The sequence below is a fragment of the Gymnoscopelus braueri genome (assembly GCF_963280865.1).
Source record: "Gymnoscopelus braueri genome assembly, chromosome: 7".
Classification (NCBI taxonomy): Eukaryota; Metazoa; Chordata; class Actinopteri; order Myctophiformes; family Myctophidae; genus Gymnoscopelus; species Gymnoscopelus braueri.
In genome coordinates this window covers 10,967,307-10,990,226 of record NC_137608.1, presented here as the reverse complement: position 1 = coordinate 10,990,226, position 22,920 = coordinate 10,967,307, and the positions used below count along the sequence as shown (strand labels likewise).

Here is a 22,920-nt window from a genome sequence, read left to right as displayed (position 1 = left end):
ACACTTAATTCAAAACCCAGGCTTTCTATTCTGATGAGGTTTAAGCCAGGCTTTCTATTCTGATAAGGTTTAAGTCAGGTTTTCTATTCTGATGAGGTTTAAGTCAGGCTTTCTATTCTGATGAGGTTTAAGCCAGGCTTTCTATTCTGATGAGGTTTAAGCCAGGCTTTCTATTCTGATGAGGTTTAAGCCAGGCTTTCTATTCTGATGAGGTTTAAGCCAGGCTTTCTATTCTGATGAGGTTTAAGTCAGGCTTTCTATTCTGATGAGGTTTAAGCCAGGCTTTCTATTCTGATGAGGTTTAAACCCACGCCTTTCTTTTTCTCATGATGTTCAACCTGGACCTTCTTTTAACCACTTAAACCCCAGCATCCTTATTGTGGGGAAAGCTTTCGCTGAACATAGCATATCGACAATTTTAGAGGTATAAAAAAGGTCTTAAAAGTCACTTTATAAATGTGCAGATACCCTGTATACACTGTACTTATACAGTATGTTGGTTTGTTTACTATTGAGTAAGAAAACAACGTTGCACATTAAGCTAATCATCTGGGGACCTGGGGACCATTTGGGGACCCCCTGAGGGTCCCGGCCCACAGGTTGAGAACCAGTGTCATAGAGGGTTATTATATGTGTTTCCGTTTGAGCTGACAGGCAAATGCAAAGTGCGACATTGGGCTGTAATGGAAGGTGACGTCATCCTCTCCTCATTAAGTCACTGTTCCAACAGGAGAGAGGTTTGTTTTAGTGTGGGACTGTTGTCTTTGACGTGCGGACGCCACAATGTCACCGAGGGTTACCACACAGCTTCCGTGTGGCACGCTTCACAGAGAGACGACGCTGTCCCCGACAGAACAATAGTCACCAGAGGCACTAAGCAGTGGTGGGAAAAGTACTCACATTCTTTACTTAAAGGGGAAATCCACCCATTTTCAATATTTAACTATGTCATTAATATAGCATAAAGGAGTTGTGTGGAAATAAGAAAAAATTAAAAAAAAAATTAACATTGCAAAAAAATGTAACATTGCAAAAAAATTAACATTGCAAATTACACTGTGATGACTCATCATGGTGTAATTTGCAATGTTAATTTTTTTGCAATGTTACATTTTTTTGCAATGTTATTTTTTTTTTTAATTTTTTCTTATTTCCACACAACTCCTTTATGCTATATTAATGACATAGTTAAATATTGAAAATGGGTGGATTTCCCCTTTAAGTAAAAGTATCAATACTGCTACAGTATGTAGAAATACTCAGTTACAAGTAAACGTCTGGAATTCAAAATTTACAAGTACTAAAGTATTCACATTAAACTGTACTTAAATACTGAAAGTAAAAGTACTCATTTTGCAGAATGCCGCATTTCACAAGTTTCCAAATGTATAAAATGCTTTGAAAATAGCCTTAGTATGCATATGGCTGGTTCATGCATGTTGTGGTTAATGCATGTTTTGTAATAATAATCAAAATCGACAAAGTAACTAGTGACTAAAGTTTTCAAATAATTGAAGTGGATAAAAAGTACAATATTTGCCTCCGAGATGTAGTGGAGTAGAAGTAAAAGTATAGACAATTGGAAATACTCTAGTAAAGTAAAAGTGCCTCAAAATTTTACTTACGTACAGTACTTGAGTAAATGTACTTAGTTACTTTACACCACTGGTCACCAGAGGCAGTCAGGCAACAACAAGCATCATAAAGTTGAGGAACAAGAGAAATGAGATAACGTGCCTTGGAGCCTCGCAGTGGCAGATCGTCACTTTGGCATTTAATTGATACTGTAACACTGTGTGGTAGACCGATGTACTGTAGCTCTAAGCGCATAAGTTCAATAAGGAAGATCTCTTCTTTCTCTCTTTCATCTTTGCACTTTACTGCATTTTAAGCAGCAGACAAAAAAGCAGGTCTATTAGAAAAGGTTCCCCTATAGAGGGTCAGTAGTCTAGGAAAAGATAAGGGAGCACTTGTTCGTTTGTATGTACTGTATATTTTTATGTGTTTTGTACTGTAATGTATTGTAACTTGTATTGACTGTTAAATGTGAGAGGACCTCAACGGAAATAAGTCTCAGGACTTTCTTGTGTACTCCTCAAACTGCTGTGGTTTTGCTTTTCAAATAAATCAAATCAAATAAAACAAGACATGACTCAGTCATGTATACCAGCTTGCTTTCTGTTTTCTCTGATTTGTCTCACAGAATCTGGCAACACTGCTAGTGGCTCCCCATTGGCTTAGACCTGTTGCTTATTTCTCTCGCAGAATCTGGCAACACTGCCATAGAGGCGAGAGGCGTGTCTAGTACGATAGCTTGGGAGGACGAGACCGCCCGTTCAGAGTATGGGAAAGTATCCCCATTGGCTTAAAGGACAGCCAATGATGAGAAAGTGTTGAGAAAGTGTTGACTTGACTTGTCTCTTGACTTGTCTCTTCTTAGACCAGCGTGCTTTGCAAGCTGGTAAAAAAAAACGTTGTTTCTGTTGTTTTACTGTACTAGTGCAATGTCTGTTCAGTGTGTGGCTGTTGTGAGCATGTGCACATACATACATACAGATGGAGGCTGATTGCTTTCTTCGCTACCCAGTATTGCTGCTTGCATCATTTTGGACAAATCACTCATCCAATCGACCTCACACTCGATAGTTCAACTCCCCGGAGTCCTCAGCACAGTGCACAGGCCAAGTGTGAAGTCCATCGGATGAACTGTTCTCAAGATCTTTCGTTGCTGTCGGGTATTTTTCATGAATGAATGCCCTACTACCGTTAAGAGTAGTGAAAATAGCAGATCTACAAGCTCATAAGGGATGAGCTTGTAGATCTGCTATTTCCACTACATTTATAGGATAAGGCTTATCCTATAAATGTAGTGGAAATAGCAGAACTACAAGCTCAGCTTGTAGGCTATTTTCCACAACTTTTAAATATTTTTTAAAAGAAAAAATAACCGCTCATAATATCCATCTGAGCAGCTATCAGCAGGGTGAAGCTGAAACTGAATTTCTAGGGCGGGATTAACAAAGGTCTTCCTTCAGTCAGTCAGTCAGTCAGTCAGTCAGTCAGTCAGTCAGTCAGTCAGTCAGTCAGGAACCAGGTAATTAGGACAAGGCCTAACTACTTTAGCCCAAAACAAACTGTTAAAAACAGGACAAACAAAAATATAATTATCCTAAGACAGAACATCACATACAACACCAGAAATTGTGTTTATCTGATTACTTGCCAAGTATGTGGATTACAATATGTAGGAGAGACGAGCAACTCCATAGCAATTAGAATAAGCCAACATAAATATACCATTAATAATGAAAAGGATACCCATTTGTTAATTGTTCAACACTTTATGACACATGGAATTGAGGCTATAAAGGTATGTGGCTTGGAATACAATGACCGCTGGACAATTGGACAGAGAAGATTCCATGAAAAAGAATGGATCACAAGACTTAGCACAAAATATCCAGGTGGTTTAAACTTTTAAACTGCCCAACAGAACTGAAACCCTTCACAAATTCTCACTAAACTAAACAATGGAGTTGATCACCTACATCAAACCACATAGTTGAGTGGGAGATCTCATTGTTGAGTTGGTGAGAATATTAATGAAGACACATTGATACCAAGAGCCATCAGCAATTGGGCCATCAACAGGGAGCTCATTGTCTTCCAAAATGGAGGTGTGAACAGCAGAACTGTAGATATGCTAACTGGACTCCAAGCTTGTAACCTTTTAGCACCTATCCCTTAGTTATAAAATATAATGTAAACACATCTTTAACTGGAATTAAGAAAGAGTGGAAATAATTTTAAATCCGAGGGTCTGCGGTTACCATGACTCAGAGAATTGACGCCTCTGCCCTGCACAGTCAAACAGAAATCACAAACCTTTAAAACAGAAATAGTCTATGTAAGTTTAATTACACAGTCAGTGGGGCAAACGCAGTCCCCACCAATATTATTTACGATTCTGTGCTTATCGGTACATAACTCGGACGGCGCTGAGTCGACTAGCAGACCATCGGCCGGTCGCCGCGGGCACTCGCGCCTGGAGGCGCTCGGGCGCGACTCCTCGGCCTCAAGGTCTGCTGAGTCGGCGCGCCTCTGTCATGGTCAAACTTTATTTTAAATGGAACTCACAAAGCCTTAATAACATAAATAGTTTATGTAAGTTTAATTAATTGCAAAACATGACACCTCTTATTCAAAACAGTTGGCGAATGCACCTTCTCTTTATAGGGCCTACACAGATAGTACCACAAACTACCTGTGAGGCCTCTTTGAATTGAATCTCATAGTCAGCAGTCAGTCAGTCAGTCAGTCAATCAATCAATCAATCAATCAATCAATCTCTATTTGGGACTCAGGTCCATATAGGATTAAAAAGACTAAACAACAACAAAAAAACACACAACACACAAAACACAAACAAATCATCATCCAAGGACATGACATGAAATATGGCCATGAATCTAAATAGTTCAACAATGCTGTTTTGGCTGTATAATAATATCACTATTGCATAATATCACTATATCACACTGCTTAGTTACCTGGCTTCTAAATACCATAATCGTTGCTGTCGGGCAGAAACCTCTTATCTCCATATTATAACTGTTTGTGTTCTTTCATAAATCAACGCCCTACTTGATCATACTACAGTGTCAAACGCGTCGCGTTTCGAGCTTGTAGATCTGCTACTTTTGATGTTTTTGAATTTGAATCCTGGAAAAATAAAGTTTTTGGACATACGAAGTTGGTGGCCAGTGACTTAGACCAGTTTCATTTTCAAAACCTTTGCATCATGCATGTCACACAAACAGAATGCGATGCGTTTTGTTGATATAACAAGTTTTTTTATATAGAGTCCTATCCACAAATCCACCATTTAACTTCCACAATCCACATGATGCAAAGGGTTTGAAAGTGAAACTGGTCAAAGTCACTGGCCACCTACTGTATGAGGTTTCCACCCGACAGAGATGACATAAGAACATTGTATTTAGAAGTTAAACGTCAAAGGGCAGACGGTATCAAGTCAAGTGCTGAAGGTCAGAAAGTACCATCTCAAAAGTTATGCAACCCTTTGAAGTCCAGATATCGGGGAGCTAAATGTCTGGGGCTTTTTTTTCCAGCTGTGAACAGATAAGACGGTGAAAGGTATCTACCATCACGTTCATGTCCTCTTATCTCTGCTGTCACAGGGCTAGAAACCTCGTATCTCCATTATTTCAACGTCATCATACAAGAGTGTCGTACGAAAATAGCCGCCAGTCTACAAGCTCAGAACTCGTGAGCTTGCAGACTTGTAGGCTATTTTCACTACTTTTAACCCATTAAAACCGGATAGATTTTATATACTGTATACAACAACACAAGTTTTTTTTTAGAAAACTCTTAGGATTTAGAACAGTGGTTTAGAACTGTGGTTCTCAAAAATAGCAGATCTACAAGCTCACAGCTTGTAGATAGTACATCTGCTATTTTTGAACATTTTTGAAAATAAATAAATAATTTTGAATAATTTAGAATTGTTTTTTACATCAATCTTCTCTTCTGGGGGTCCCTGGCAAAGAAACATTTTCAGATGGGGGTCCACAGCCAAATACATATCATTTTGGGGGTCCTCCTTGGCACGAAAAAATTGAGAACTACAGATTTAGAAGGTATTTGTAGAATCGGCCTCAGGTCTTTATGTGTAACAAAAAACAAACAAAACAAATATAAAAAAAAGTCAGTGTTTTGGACACAGGGTTTCCACCCAACTAACAGCATCGTTATCTTCTCTGATACACACACAGCTCAGGGGGAGGAGTCACACAGCTCAAGGGGAGGAGTCATGTGACAGGCGGGGGGCGGGGCAACTGAGAGAGAGACTGACAGACAACTAGGGCTGAACTATCCATTTCTCTTAGCGATTTATTGTATTGATTAGCTTTTCCATTAATAAAATAATTGAGAAGCAACGTTTAAAAAAAAAAGGTTTAATTTTTCTTATACAAAACATTTATAATGAGTAATCACTTAAAGCTCTATTACAGTATGTAAAAAAATATTATTAACATTTTATTTCGTACATACAGTATGTATTAGAGCACTGGTTCGCAAACTTTTTAGCTCAAGACCCAAGAGAGAAATTAGATGTTTGGCCGGGACCCAAACTAGTGAAAGTAGCAGATCTACAAGCTCTTAGATCTGCTACTTTTGATGCTTTGATGCTAAAACATGGAGATAAGAGCTGTTTCTTAGAGTCAGAGTGGACAGACAGACACAGACACAGTGATAAAAGCTTGTCTCAGGGACATGGTGCTCTGCCTGAAGCAAACATCAAAGCATTGGCCTTCAAAGTACAGCCTAAAGTAGCCTTCATTACGCCTTCACTCTGTCACTCAGCAAACACACTGCACACATATACACCCAGAGACAGACAGACAGACACACACACACACACACACACACACACACACACACACACACACACACACACACACACACACACACACACACACACACACACACACACACAAGGCAGAAACCTATTTTCTCCAATATTTTAAGTTTTTGTGTTTTTTCGTAAATTCATACTACAGCGTCCCAAAAAAGTACCAAAAATAGCAGATGTACAAGCTTGAAACGTGCCGTGACACATTTTGAGCTTGCCCATCAGTTATTTTTTAATTTGAATCCTGACGAATTACTGTACACACACATACGCAGGCACAAGCACACACACACACACACACACGCACACACACACACACACACACACGCACACGCACACGCACACGCACACGCACACGCACACGCACACGCACACGCAACCCACTAACACAGTTCCAATTAGAACATCGGTTCCAATTAGCAGATGTATGCTAATACCAAACGATTTGGCTGCCAGGTTTGGAAAAGTTTGGATCACAAAGTTTGGATCACACAGTCAAAGAGTTCATATCACTTACTCACAACTTACATACCATACAGCCAGTAGTGTGTGTGTGCGTGTGTGTGTGTGTGTGTGTGTGTGTGTGTGTGTGTGTGTGTGTGTGTGTGTGTGTGTGTGTGTGTGTGTGTGTGTGTGTGTGTGTGTGTGTGTGTGTGTGTGCGCGCGCGTGCATGCGTGGAAAACGTTGCTTCAAATGCTCAGTGTCCAGCATCAAGTGTGACTGCAACAGCGTGACAAGTTCATAGATAAAAGCAAAACTAAATCTCTCAATTGAAACGCAAAATATGTAAAATAATGATAATGTTTTGGTAGCCATACAGCCAGCCAGTTGAAGAAATTGCAGATTGAGGCTTTTAACCTATAAAATATCCTAAATCACTAGAGTTATCTGGAAGATTGAACATGTATTCTATTGCTAATATGACTACTAAAATGTATTATGTATGAACTCACCAGCAGAAGGTTGAAGATGACGTAGAGGATCAACATCCACAGAGACCTGTAGCCCATGTGGAGTCCTGCCCACAGCCACACCACAGAGATGAGCAGGAACAGGTAGAGAACCATGGGCACCTCTGCAACACACATGCATAAAAGCAAAGGTCAACAACAGAGCACATACTTCTGTCATTACAGCATATATATATTCATCATCAAGACTTTTTTGTGTTATCCTTTTAGCCTAAATGTCTGACTGTACATTTCTGACTAACAAAGTATTCAATCATTACTTCCATACGTTTTCAGGCCGTAAACAATAATGCAACAGCCATGAACGTTCCAACTTTTGTGAACCTGCTGTTTGTATGTATGTAACCGTTGCCCATCAGAGAAGCAGCTGCCTGAAGAAGCAGAAGAAGTTCAGACAGACAACTCTTGGATTTAATATTTATTGAGCATAAATATAAATATATCGAGCATAAAATATTTATAAGCAGAATGTTGCCGTCGATGCTCTGTCTCATTTCATTCATTCCCTGTAAGCATGAAATATTATAATAAATGATTTGCCAAATAAGATTTTACAAGGAATGAAATAGACCCCATAAGCATAAGGGAATCACAGAATCATAGAAACAGAGCCACATTAACCACTTCAGCCCTATATACATTTTGGCCATTTGAAAATAGCCGATCTACAAGCTCACAATGCGACGTATTGTGCCATTTTCCAAAGTTTTTTATACACTTGAAATGGGACATTCTGCATAATAAGTACTTTTACTTTTGGTAGTATTTCTACATTGCGGTATCAATTATTTTACTTAAGTAAAACATTTGAGTACTTTTCCCACCACTGGTTATACAGTAGAGTAGGTAGCATAGAGTGTTTTCCACAGTCAGGGCTGAGAGAAGCCATCATCATCACACAGAGGATAGGAAGGAGGCCTCAGGGCCTGATGATTATGGGAGCTACTCTTTAATCACAGCCTGGCTTTACTGGAGAGCAGAGAGGCTTTGGCTCATTGAGCTAAAGGTTTGGCCCAGACTGATCTGGAAACGACGAACACACACACACACACACACACACTTAGAGTCTTGCACACTTAAAAATGTGGTCAAGCATAGACACACACACGCGCGCGCACGCACGCACGCACGCACGCACGCACACACACACACACACACACACACACACACACACACACACACACACACACACACACACACACACACACACACACACACACACACACACACACACACACACACACACACACACACACACACACACACTCTGAAGCAGCCAGTGGTGTTGCTGCTGACCTACATTCCGTCCAGACACAGCCACCACTGCTTTGTACTGTACACACACACACACACACACACTCATACTGCAGCTTACACAGCATTATCGTTGCTGTCGGGGCAGAAACCTCTTATCTCCATATTCCAACTTTTAATAAATTAATACCCTACTTAAATCACACGCTACAGCGTCACACAAAAGTATCAAAAGTAGTGGATCTGCTCGTTTCGCAAAAACGCACAGCACAGCGATATTCTGAGTATTCCATTTGTTAGGCCAAAGTTGGGGAGAACAGCTTTTGGCTTCGGCTTGTAGCTTGAGACTGGAATATAGTTAGTTAGTTAGTTAGTTAGTTAAAGTTTATTTCGGTCATAACTCATAAACCATACACACATATGGCATTTCGTACAATAAAGGACAATAATCATTATTATCGTTTATAGCGATGAAAAAACAAAGGGGGCGGCAGTGGCTCAGGGGTAGAGTAGCCGGTAGAGCGGCCGGATACCCAACCGTACCAGTTCGATCCCGGGGCTTGTCAAGTGTCCTTGAGCAAGACGCTGAACCCCTAATTGCTCCCGATGAGCAGGTTGGTGCCTTGCATGGTTTCCTCCGCCATCGGTGTGTGAATGTGTGTGTGAATGGGTGAATGTAATGCACAATCTATGTAAAGCGCTTTGGATAAAAGCTCTATATAAATGCACCATTTACCAAATGCACACAATGATCATATCGCAGAGATTTGAATTGATCATGAAATATATGGATATGGATGCTGGGGTGCAAGTGGTTAACAAAAGTGGCATTTTATGAGTTTTAAGCATGATTATTATTATAATACTGTTAATCGCAAAATAATTTGGCCACTATAAGCATGACATGAAACTTTCATATCGTGCCATCTCTAATATCGTTGATGTCGGGGATATTTTAACTTTTTGTGTTATTTTCATAAATTAACGCCCTACTTGATCATACTACAGTGTCACACAAAAACACCAAAAGTAGCAGATCTACAAGGTCAAAACACGTCGCTTCGCGCCGCGTTTTGACCTTGTAGATCTGCTACTTTCAATACTTTTGAATTTGAATCCTGAAAAGTAACAGTTTTGGATATATAAGGTTTCCACCTGACAGAGACGTTATGTAACATTAAAACAAAGAGAACAGGCACTCACTGCTAAAAATACTGTCTGTCTATTTATGTGTGTAACTTGCCAAAAATGCTAATAAACAGCTTACATTTGACAAAGCAGCCAATACATAATCGCTCCCCCCACTCTATGCCAATAATCTTTCAAATAAATTCTCTCCTAGCGTATATACATTGATCTGTGTGCCAAAGCATGACATAATCACCATTAATTTCGTATTCTTGATTCCTGAAATTCCGGAGGTTGTACTGCCGATTGGTCAAGATGCCCCCCTGACAACCAACTAACAACCAATAAAAGCACGGCATGGCCGTCCGTCTGTCCGGGCTATGGAACCGTGACTACAGATCCCATAGCTCGGCACCCGCAACTATTATGCAGTTTGTGCAGACTTGCCAAAAATGCAAATAAACAGCTTACATTTGGAAAAAAGTGGAAAACAATCTGCTTCAGTGCCTGCCTATGTCAATGCGGATCCGGGTCCACTTGCCAGATGTTGTGATTAGTGTGAACATTGCGTTCCGTACAGGATGTTCGGAACACTGTACTGTAATAGAACTCTGTTACAGGACTATACATATACATACTATACGTATAGTCATATATTATGACTATATTATAATATATCATTTATATATCCCATGAGTGACAAATCATTTTACCTAGGTTATACCTTCTGATAGTTCAAATTGAATGTTGACATGAAATAATGATCCCGCTAGTGTTTGAGTAGCGCGAGCGTGAAAAAACAAAAAAAACACAGTGTGTAGCGAGCGAACAGTGTGTCTACAAGCTTGTAGATCTGCTATTTTCGGAGCGCAACACCCGAAACATAAAATGACTTTTAGTTCTACTGGATCTCTTCTCCACTAGTCCCTCCCTAACATTTTAATCTAGTTTTTATTTGTTGACAAAATTGTCAATATTATATTTAGTCTTAGTTTTAGTTATCGTAGCTTAGGTTTTATTTCGTTTTTATTTAGTTTTTGTCAGTGAAAAAAGGTAGTTGGCAAAAAAAAATCGTCATAGTTTTAGTCGACAAAATCAACACTGGTGTACTCGGGTACGGAAGAATCATGGCCAATGTGAATGCTGGCCAGCGGGGAGATCGAGGGCAATGGTGCTCGGAATCAAACCCAGTCTGAGTCCGCCCTGAAACTCTTTGTCCTTTTTCTGAATAGATTAGCATACTATGTTCCACATGCTGACCACCCCACTCATCTTTTATTCCCCATATCAATTAGAGGAACACACAGAACAAGGCCCGCCATTCAGCCGTACACTCTTGAGTCATCAGAGATGAGGGAGAGAGGGAGAGAGAGAGAGAGATAGCTCATTAATGCCTGGCACGTTGGCACGTGGGTTTCAGGGGGAAAACAATGAGCTGTTACACAACGACGGGCCCACAGCTGCTGGGATAAGTCCAAAAAGACTCCCTGTACCGTATTGAGCTGGATCTAGTCCCTAGCAACCCTGTATTGTACCACATTTATACTGTACTGTACATCTCTAGATTGTTCAGCTGTTGCAGCTGTCTTCTTCAGCCAATGAGGATAGATTTCACATGTATGCTTCACAAATACATTTTGGCAAACATTATCCCACAGTGAATTAAACAAAGAAAAAGAAGTCTGAGGGCTGACCACGCGTTGCAATGAGCCGTGTTGTTGTGAGCTTGTAGATCGGCTATTTTCGGTGAAGATAATTGGTAAAAGACTATAGTTTGGACCAGTGATTCTCAAAGTGGGATCCGGGTTCCAGGGGGTCCCCAACAAAATGTATTAATACGGTATTATGTTGACTGTTCAAAAATAGCAGATCTACAAGCTTACAGCGTGTCGCTTCGTGCCATGTTGCGTGCTTGTACATCTGCAACAAAAATTTTTTTTTTTTTTGGATCATTTTGATTATTTTTTTTTTAAACAAATCTTCTCTTCTGGAAATACATTTTGAGAACCACTGGTTTAGACCAAGTATAGACCCTTAATTGGGGGACCCCGGTCAACAAAGTATATTCTACCCTTGGACACTTGAATTACGAGTTTGGACCAGACCACGATATTGGTAAATTTTCCTTATAACTCATGCTTTAATGGGACAGAACAGAAAGATGAAAGAACAACATGACATCCATTCTCTGAGCTGTCATTTCACTGATGTGTTGAGTCACCAAATGAGTCCTTCATTTGGTGACTCCGACTCAATCTGTACGGGCACTGCAAAGCAATAATATGAACACAGTCACAGCCTGACAAACATACACATACACAGATTACACACATCTGAAGAAGTACCACAGAAAGAGCGAGAGTGAGCGAGCGAGCAAGCGAGAGAAAGAGAGAGCGCTGTAAGCAAGATGACATTTACGTTTCTGTTAGTGAGCTTGCTGAGAACATGATGTACCATTCATCAGTGCACACACACACACACACACACACACACACACACACACACACACACACACACACACACACACACACACACACACACACACACACACACACACACACACACACACACAGGTGGAAAGTAACTAGTACATTTACTTAGGTACTGTACTTAAGTACAATTCTGAGGTATTTGTACTTTACTTTACTTATTTCCAATACAAACATTTCAGCCATTTGAAAATAGCAGATCTACAAGCTCACAATGCGTCGCATCGCGACGCTTTGTGAGCTTGTAGATCAGCTATTTTCAAATGATGTTTATACATTTGAAAACTTGAAATGGGACACTCTGCATACTGAGTACTTTTACTTTTGGTACTTTAAGTACATTTTGATGCCAATACTTTTGTACTTTTACTCAAGTACATTTAGATTTCCGGACTTTTACTTGTAACAGAGTATTTCTACATTGCAGTATTGATACTTTTACTTAAGTAAAACATTTGAGTACTTTTTCCACCACTGCGCGCACGCGCACACGCACACGCACACACACACACACACACACACACACACACACACACAGTGCGTCATTGTGCCTTTGTGGCGGGGGCTATTAGGCCTTCTCTGCACGATTTGTTTAGAGCAGAGAATCCCACGTTCTGAAGCTCTTGACACGTTCAATCTGTACCGGTCGAACCCATTGACCCAACGTCTGTACTCTGAACGTCGCCTTTCAGTCCCGTGGCGCTCTGAAGAGGGTCTGTACGTATGTGTGAGCCACGTGAAGCTGAACTCACCGACTGAACATTGTCTAAACACTGTGTGTGTGTGTGTGTGTGTGTGTGTGTGTGTGTTTGTGTCTTTGAGTGCCTGTATGTACTATGTGAGCAAGGTGAAGAGCGTATTCATGATGAGGTATAATGAGTGAGCAGTGATTTGATGAGTGTTTGTGCACAACTGACGGTATAGTCACGTGGGCAGACACGTTCCAATCCACACTTGAAATGTAGACTATGACGACAGACAGACAGACAGACAGACAGACAGACAGACAGACAGACAGACAGACAGACAGAAAAACATAGAGACCCAAACCAATAGAAAGGCTTCACTGAGTCAAATACAACCCCTCCCACTCACTAAAGGTCTTTGCAGACAGGGTGCGATTAGTCAATCAGTTTTTACCGCATGCGGAAAGACGCACGAATCTTCTTGATTCCTGAAATTCCGGAGGTTGTACTGCCGATTGGTCAAGATGCCCCCCTGACAACCAACTAACAACCAATAAAAGCACGGCATGGCCGTCCGTCTGTCCGGGCTATGGAACCGTGACTACAGATCCCATAGAACTGGGTTCGATTGGAAAAAAAACGCATCGCCGCATCGCATCGACGCACGGTAAATTCGGAGCCGGTGTGCATGAGGTCATTGAGAACCATGTGTTCATTTAAAAAATGATATTGTCCGTTTTTTCCGTGCGAAAAATCGCACCCTGTCTGCAAAGGCCTTAAGAAGATCAGCCAACACAGGGAAGCTGTCAGAACTTTCCTTAAAACATCCGGGACAACGCTCCACACACGTCCCATGCAGACTCTTCTCCCTTCTGGCTCCCAAACTGTGGAACAAACTCCCCATTGCTGTTAGAACTGCAGACTCACTCCTGATCTTCCACCGTAGTCTGAAGACTCACCTCTTCAGACTCCACTTTAGCCCATAGCACTTGCCCTAGCCTTGACGACCTTGCAGGCTTATGCGAACGTTAAAATGTCATTTAGATTACACGTTATGTAGACCGCTGCCAGGTTCATTCGTTGACCTGGCATCCTATAGTTTGTATAGTTTCAATGTACAGATTATTTATTCTTTGATATCATATGTTTAGACTGATGCTAGGTTCTTGGTTTACCTATGATCCTAGATTACTGAGGCACTACACTGTATCTCCATGTATTTGATGTATAACCTTGTGTTTGACCTTGCTTACGTCTGCTAAATGCCTACATAGTAAATTGTAGAAGTGGGGCCAGGAGGATGATCTTGGAAGCTCAACCTGTAAGCATCCTTCATACCAACACAATATCGATTCCTCCACCTCCTTCCTGGCTCTTTATTGACTCCGCTATCCAATAACGCAGGGAATGCCTTAACCCATTCAATCCATTCCATTACTACAATACGGCGTCACCACCAAGGTTCTCAAGAAACTACAGTACGTACAAAATGCTGCCACCCGCCTGCTCATCAGAACCCGATCCAGGGACCACATCTCTCCCGTCCTCCGTGACCTCCACTGGCTCACAGTCAAGCAAATAATTGATTTAAATATTCTAATCACGACCTACAGTACAAAGCCCCTTGTTTACCTTTCTTTTATAGTTTTTTAACCTTTTTTAACTAGTTCTTCCAAATAAAGTTGTTTTCATCTTGCGCTATATAAATCGTATGTATTATTATTATTATCATTATTATTATTATTATTAATCCGGGAACGCATCTGTGTAATTTTCATTCTTTGGCTATTAAAAAAAATGCAGATATACAGTACAAGCTCATAGCACGGCACGAGTGCCGCACTATGAGCTTATAGATCTGCTATTTTTGAAAAATAAATTTTGGCAAATCTTTGAATATATATATTGTTAAAGCGAACGTTTTGTAACTCAAATCTTTGTGGGGGGTCCGTGGAACAAAAATATTTAACAAATGCGCTATAAGCTTCTAGATCTGATATTTTTGATAAATCGTGAAAATGTGTGCAACTTTGTGCAAATCCAAAGAAATCTTAAAATGACACAGATGCGTTCCCGGTCTTAGTGGATTAAAGGACCAACAGCAGAATCTGTCAGCACCACTGCCCTAGTGGTGCCATGGTCTGCCCCGCCCGGCCCTCGCCCTAGTCTGGCCTGCACTGCCCTGTCCCTGTCCCTGCCCTGGCACGGCCCTGTCCTGGCACGGCCCTGCCATTCCTTGCTGTGCGTAGTTGTCTGGTTGGTGATATGTAGGCCACTAGGCCACCCTGTATCTGTCCACTTCACAAGTAGGCTGGAAACACAGGGGCACGGGCCCAGGTTTGAACAGAGCCCACCTGCACATAGGTGCCACTTCCACCACCCTGTCAATGCCACTCTACCCTCTCTCTCTCTCTCTCTCTCTCTCTCTCTCTTTATCTCTGAATGAGACTTCTAATGGATTCCCCACTTATCGTTGTTGTCGGGCAGAAACCTCTTATCTCCATATTTTAACTTGTTGTGTTTTTTCCCCCGTAAATTAACGTCCCTTACTTGATCATACTACAGCGTCACACAAATGCATCAAAAGAAGCAGATCTACAAGCTCGAAACGCGGCACGAAACGACGCGTTTCGAGCTTGTCGATCTGCTACTTTTGAATTTAATCCTGAAAAGTGACAGTTTTGGACATATGAGGTTTCCACCCGACAGAGACGATAATATGCTCATTCACCTGCTTTATACCTTGTGCCCCTCTCTCTCTCTCTCTCTCTCTCTCTCTCTCTCTCTCTCTAATAACTATAATGTGGTTTTCAGCCTGAAGCCTTATTCTCGTCTGTGTTTGTCTTTCGTCTCGTCTTTTATTCGTTCACACATTCTGTCCTCGTCTCACTCAGGTGATTGTTTGCTCCGCGTTCATAAATCTGTCACAGCCTCCTAAACTCACGTGTTTCATTTCAGTTACAGAGATGTAGGCTACACGTGCACGCACGCACAAGTACTTTTACTCCACTACATCTCAGAGGCAAATATTGTACTTTTACTATATTGTACTTTACTAAACATACAATAACTACTTCAGCCCTATATACTTTGGCTATTTGAAAATAGCCGATCTGCTATTTTCAAAGGACTTTATACATTTGAAAACTTGCGAAATACGACATTCTGCATAGTGAGTACTTTTACTTTTGGCACTTTAAGTATATTTTGATGCTGATACTTTTGTACTTTTACTTGAATTCCGTACTTATACTTGCAACAGAGCATTTCTATATTGCGGTATCGATACTTTTACTTAAGTAAAATAATTGAGTACTTTTTCCACCACTGCCCAGTGCACACACACACATCTGTGAGCCTCTCCTCCATCTAGCCCTGGTTGAGTTTTTCCCCCAGAGTAAGCACATTCCTGTCTGTGGATCATACAGGGTAGACTCTCTCAGTCCTTCCCACAGCAACCCTGTTGAACGGTTGTCTGGCTGCCTGTTTGACTGGCTGCTTTTTTACTGGCTGCTTTTTACTGGCTGCCTGCCTTGATGGCTCGCATCCGCTGGGAAAAGAACCAACTACAGATGCAAATTTCCATCCATTTGCCCCCTAAAATAATGTGCGCATTTTGCACGCACGCACGCACGCACACACGCCTTAATGTGCGTAAATGTGCACGCAACAATTTCTCTTCTGGGGGTCCCTCACACAAACGTTTTCCGATGGAGTCCGCGGCCAAATATATATCAATCTGCGGGGTCCTTGACAGAAAAATGATAACTATACTGTGCTAGACAGTGCATGTACATCTGTCTGTCTGTTGGAGCTGACTCGGCATCTTGTGATGCGTTTGTGTTACTGTACGCTGTAGTAATGATCAAGTATCATTAATTTACAAGAAAACACAAAAAAGTTAGAATATGGATATAAGAGGTTTCTGCCCCAACAGCAACCATACGGAGATAAGAGGTTTCTGCGTCCGACAGCGACAACATCCCCAAGATGGTGGTGGACCCTCCTTCGTCTGGCGGGGCCAAACTATAGTTCCAGTCACAGAGGACACAAGGGAGCCAGTGTTGTCTCTCTCTCTGCTGGGTGTTTGAGCAGCTAGACGCTTGGTTCCCAGTGTGAGAAGATAAACCCAGATGAACAGGCTCTACACAAACCCAACACAGTGCTGACACACACAGCACACCGAGAGGTCAACAGCTGTCATAACACCTCCTGAGCCTTGTGCTAACCACCATTTACACGCAGAAACACAACACACACACACACACACACACACACACACACACACACACACACACACACACGCGCGCGCGCGCGCACGCACGCACGCACAGTGGTGTAAAGTAACTAAGTACATTTACTCAAGTATTGTACTTAAGTACACCTTTGAGGATTTTTTTTACTTTACTGGAGTGTTTCCAATTTTCAATACTTTTACTTCTACTCCACTACATCTCAGAGGCAAATATTGTACTTTTACTCTACTACGATTATTTGAAAATGTTAATTACTGGTTACTTTGTAGATTTAGATTATTATTACACAACATACACTAACTAACTAGCAACTACCTTAGCCCTATAGACTTTGGATATTTGAAAATACACAATCTATAAGGTCACAACGCGACGTGTTGTGAGCTTGTAGATCGGCTATTCTCACAGGTTTTTATACATTTGGATACTTGCGAAATGGGACATTCTGCATAATGAGTACTTTTACTTTTGGTACTCTAAGGTATATTTTGATGCCTGTACTTTTGTACTTTTACTCAAGTCAATTTTGAAAACCAGACTTTTACTTGTACATGGTAGTATTGATACTTTTACTCAAGTAAAAAATGTGAGTACTTCTTCCACCACTGCACACGCGCACATTCCAGTCCCTTTTTTTCCTCTCTTGTTGGCAAAACATTATTTTGGCAGAGTTCGAAGGCGTTTCACAGGGCTGTATATCAGAGTATTGACTTTCTCTCAGAGCATCCAGAGTCTAAGAGAAAGTAAAGAAGCAATGCGAGCTGAGTTATACCGGGAAGGCCGTTGTTATGGTTTTGACTGTTCTCAAAGAATAGAACAAGAGGCAGTGCTTTGTGCTTGTTGTTCCTACTGCTCTTTCTTATCTGCAGTTTATCAAGGCTTGTTGTCCCTTCAACAACAGCCTCACATATATACAGCCACCCAGGCAAAACACAGGGAAGAACAACATGCAGGACTATATCCTTCACTCACTGCGTTCACACACAGAGCGACTATTGATGCCTCTTGCTTTAGATCAGGGAATTCTCAACCTTTTCAGGTCACGACCCCCAAAAGGATCATATTTGAAATAGGGAATCCCACCCTGACAAGCACTTGGAATTGTAGGAGTTGGGGCATTACATTTAGTTTCACTTGGTTCCACAGATATATATTGTGAAAATAGTTGATCTTCATGCTCACAACGGCCTCACAACTATTTTCATTTTTCAAGTTTACTAAGTATCGACTATATACGGTGTAAATGTCTGAAAATATGCATTAACATGAATCCAACATATTAGCTAATAGAAAAGATAATGTAGTCAAACAAAACAAAAAAACATTAATTGACACAACGCCTGATGATAAGTGCTGCAAACAAGTCTATGACGAAGCTATCTCTGAAATCTATGAAAAAGTTTAATCTGCGACTGTTTAATCTCAGCTAAGCGGTCCTTGGCCTGAAAAACGTGGAAGACCCCTAAATATAGGGCATTAATTCATAACAGATTAAAAAGCATACACGGTAGATACAAGGTTTTTCTGCCTGACTATGTGTTGTGATGATTTGCTGCCTCATTGACTTGTAGATAGTACTCTCAGTCAGGTACATATCATATCTCTGCATGCTTTATCCAGCTCCTGGATCTGGTGGGAATTCTACCGTCCAATGCATGGCATGCCATCCGGTCACAGAAAAAAAAAAGGGGCGCCGGAGCCGGCCGGGCATGATGGCTGATATCATCAGCGACCATCGCGTCCTGCTGCATGGTCAGGTGGTCAAACATTTTCACTTTCACAGCCGTGACCACGCAGCTGCTGAGATAAGCAGAACAACAGGCCACACAGTCAGTGCCGGTGTTCACATACGCCTGTTTCTGGCCCGCATGTAAAACTTGCATAGCTGTGCGAGATATAGCAGGGCTTCTGACGTCAATAAAAGGTGTGTGTGTGTGTGTGTGTGTGTGTGTGTGTGTGTGTGTGTGTGTGTGTGTGTGGGTGTGTGTGTGTGTGTGTGTGTGTGTGTGTGTGTGTGTTTGAGTGCAATTAGCATCGCTGCACTCGACGTTCTGCAGGTCTACATGGCTTTGCAGAACACCGTTGACAGATGACAGTCTGTCCTCTCTGTCGGGTGGAAACCTCCTATGTCCAAAACTGTTTACCTTTCAGGATTCAAATTCAAAAAGCATCAAAAGTAGCAGATCTACAAGATCGAAACGTGTCGCGAAGCAGATCTGCTACTTTTGATGGTATTGTGTGACACTGTAGTATGATCAAGTAGGGCGTTAATTTAACCCTTTAACTCTTTCACTGCCAGACTTATTTCAGACTGTGTCGTCCCAGTGCCAGGAAAAAGGTGCATTTTTCCTCTGTTTGTTTTTTAACATTGAAGTGAATGGAGCAGCAATTTTTTGGATAGCGTTATCTCCTAGTTCCTTTGAGATAAACCCAAAAAAAAAAAGACCAAAAAATTCAGAAAAATTCAAAAAAAAAAAAAAAAAAATCATTTTTTTTTTTTTCATATTTTCGTCATTCCGTCATTGGCCATGATAGCCATAGAGCCATCGGACAGGAATTCCCGTCAGTCAAAGAGTTAAAGTAATACTAGGTAACGTTTTCAACAAAACTAAAGTTAAATTGTATATCTTTTGCGAGTGGCAAAAGTTTCACAACACCCACTCCGTGAATTTCACCCCCGGAAGCCTTTTATTTATATATTTTCTATTGAACGTGTACGGGGGGGACTTTCCCGGGAAAATGACGTTCCTGGCCAACGTCATGACGTCGTGGCCGACGTCCTCAGGAACTACCGCAACGGTTTCCTGTTTGGCCAGGAACTACCGCGCTATTAACAAAAAGGAACCTCACGCTGATTTTAAGAGAATGTAGGATTGGAAGATCGAAAAAGAACAGAAAAAGAAAGCACAGCTCATGGTAACTAATGCTCCACTGGCTAAGAGAAACGATCCGTAGATAGTATAAAACAATTAAAAGATCGCTTTTTGAAACGCTTCCGGCTTCCGGTGAAAACGAATGGAATTCTGGGTAATCGAGGACTAGGGAAATTGTATGCAGTGACGGTAGTGACCAGCAGAGGTTGCTAAAAATCGTTATATGTGATTCTGCATTGTACAACTTTAAGACCTGAGGCCGAATCTACAAATTCCTTCTAAATCAGTAGTTTTTCGTGCCAAGGACCCCCCAAAATGTATTTGGTCGCGGACCCCCCATCTTAAATTTTTTTGAGCCAGGGACCCTCTCGGAAGAGAAGATTTGTGTTAAAAAAAAATCTAAATGATTCAACATTTTTCAAACACAATCTTTCAAAAAATACTTAAAAAAAAATAGCAGATGTGAGCTTGCATATCTGCTATTTTTGGGAGCCACTGTTCTAGACCACTATTTTAAACCCTAAGAGTCTTCTGAAAAACTTATGTTGCTATTATGGGTGGGCGTTCGGAATATATAGCACTGAGCGCACTGGCCAATACAAACTAATAGGCGAGTGCGCTCCGGTGCGCAATTTCCGAACGCACCCTATAGTATATATAGCTAAAATTACACAGATGCTTTCCCGGTTTAAACGGGTTAAGAAAAAAAAAAAGAAAAGTTTAAAATATGGAGATAAGAGGTTTCTACCCGACATGCAGCTTCATTTGGCTGTCACGGCCGTGTGGGTTTCCCAGTGTACCCTGCAGGACCTGAATCTGATCCAAAAGCACATCAGTTAAAAAGCCCTTATCTCAGGCCTCATTGAACCTGCAAGGTGTGTGTGTGTGTGTGTGTTTGCCAGACGTGATGTCCTTTTGATAGAGTGGTGTGGAGAGTGTTCTGTACCTCTAATAGTCAACAAGGCAGAGCAGCACACACAGTGAACCACTGTTATTGTTTCTTTTTATGGCCTTGTTCTTGTTCCCTTAAAGATGGCTGCACTTTGAACACCAGGCCAGGAATGGGGAAATAAAAGAATAAACACGCGATTAGACGGACGGCGGGGGTTCGTTTGAGTGCAGGATCCTGCTGTGTGGTTGGTTGGTTGGTGAACTGATGATGAGCGTACGGTACGTGTGAACCTGTTGAACACATGCAGTGGCCTTTATTTTGGACACCCGATCGGTATGTTTGATTGATCAGGTGTGTTGTTGTTTCGTGGCCCTTTGCTATCAATAGCCTTGAAAAGGCCAAAGCGGCCCGTGTGCCAGTACACCATGTGTACATGGAATGGGATGTAACAACTTTTCCGTTGGCAGTATTTGAGGATGAGACACTGACTGACTGTGTCAGCAGAAGAAGTGTATTTTTGGATGTCAGAGGATGATGAAGGCGGTTTTAGAGGTTTGCACAGGTTTAAAGAATGGAATCAGGAATCAATTGTATGCAGGTTCAACTGGACGCATACTTCAATTTACTTTAAAGCTCAACTATGCAAGATTTCTGGTCTGTGTTGTGTACACACAGGGAAGGTGTGTTGTTAACCCCCCCCCCCCCCCCCATCTGAGAGACGTCGTCAAACAGGTGGCTGTCTTTGATGCATTCATTGATTAGAGAGAGCACTAACGAACACAGAAGGAGTTTGACACTTTTATGGCCCAATCAATTAACTCAGCTCACAATTAACCCAATTAATCAATTAACGCCCCCCAACAGAGAGAGGCGCCCTGATGAACATCAACATAAACAGTGGAACAAAACCAAAACACAGCCAGAGGGATGTGTCTTTCTGCAGCGAAACACACCAGCACAATAATATAGTGGCTGATAAGAGGGAAATGACGCCTAAAATATTTATATACATATAAAAATTCGGCCAAAAGTTACACAGTTGACCTTTAATGAATTGTGGTACTGATACTTTTACTGAAAAGTGGCAGTGCTTCTTCCATCACTGTGTATCATTCAAAGAGATGTAGAGATCTAGAGACTAGGGTAAAGGTAGATCTAGAGATCTAGAGACTAGGGTAAAGGTAACGTGCAGCGTTCCGTGAAGGCACGTCTAGTGTCATAATAATTGCTGTTTTCTAATGAGGCGTAGCTTTGAAAATACGGGGCCATAACCTCCTCTAACCTCTACACAACATTAAGTCCACACTGCAGTGTTTGTTCATGTATTTTGTTATGATGATAAGAGGTTTCTTTATTATTATTATAGTATCATAGTGTTGTACTTTGTACTGCAGGGAACATGCTGTATAGTGTATACAGTAAAGCTGGCCGGGATTAATTAGCATTGCAGTATCTTTCAGTTTCATTGGAGACTTTTATCTTGTGTTGTTAGATGTTATAGTTTTATAAAGAAAACCAGCATAATAAGGCTGAAAATATCCATGATCTTCTTAGCGATTATTCTGTCTATAGTTTACTTAGTTTTTACTGAAAACATAAGGCGATCCCCAGCAAAAGAATAGCAGAAAAATAGCAGATCTACAAGCTCACATTTAGTGCCGCGCTGCAAGCTTGTACATCTGCTATTTTTGAACATTTCAGAGAAGTATCACAAATATTTGGACAATTTTGAATAAACTTGCTTTTTTTAATATATACTGTATATGCATCTTCTTTACTGGGGATCCCTGGAACAAAAGCTTTTCAGATGGGGGTCCGCGGCCAAATACATATCAATTTGGGGGTCCTTGAATTGGAAAAGTTTGAGAAACACTGGAATAACTGTTGCACCCCTGGCTGTTAGTATTAAAAGTAACATTGTAAAGTAAATC

At 41.2% G+C, this 22,920-nt stretch overlaps 1 protein-coding gene across 1 annotated transcript in view; it reads right to left on the bottom strand.

Annotated features, from left to right (window-relative positions):
• adgrv1 (adhesion G protein-coupled receptor V1) overlaps positions 1–22,920 on the bottom strand; it is a gene marked incomplete at its 5' end in the record, with an annotated part of 266,650 nt that overhangs the window by 24,556 nt on the left and 219,174 nt on the right. The window contains one exon of the mRNA XM_080433472.1: positions 7,394–7,515. Within this exon, the coding sequence (XP_080289598.1) occupies positions 7,394–7,515 (122 nt within the window). The remainder of the gene's footprint in view (positions 1–7,393; positions 7,516–22,920) is intronic.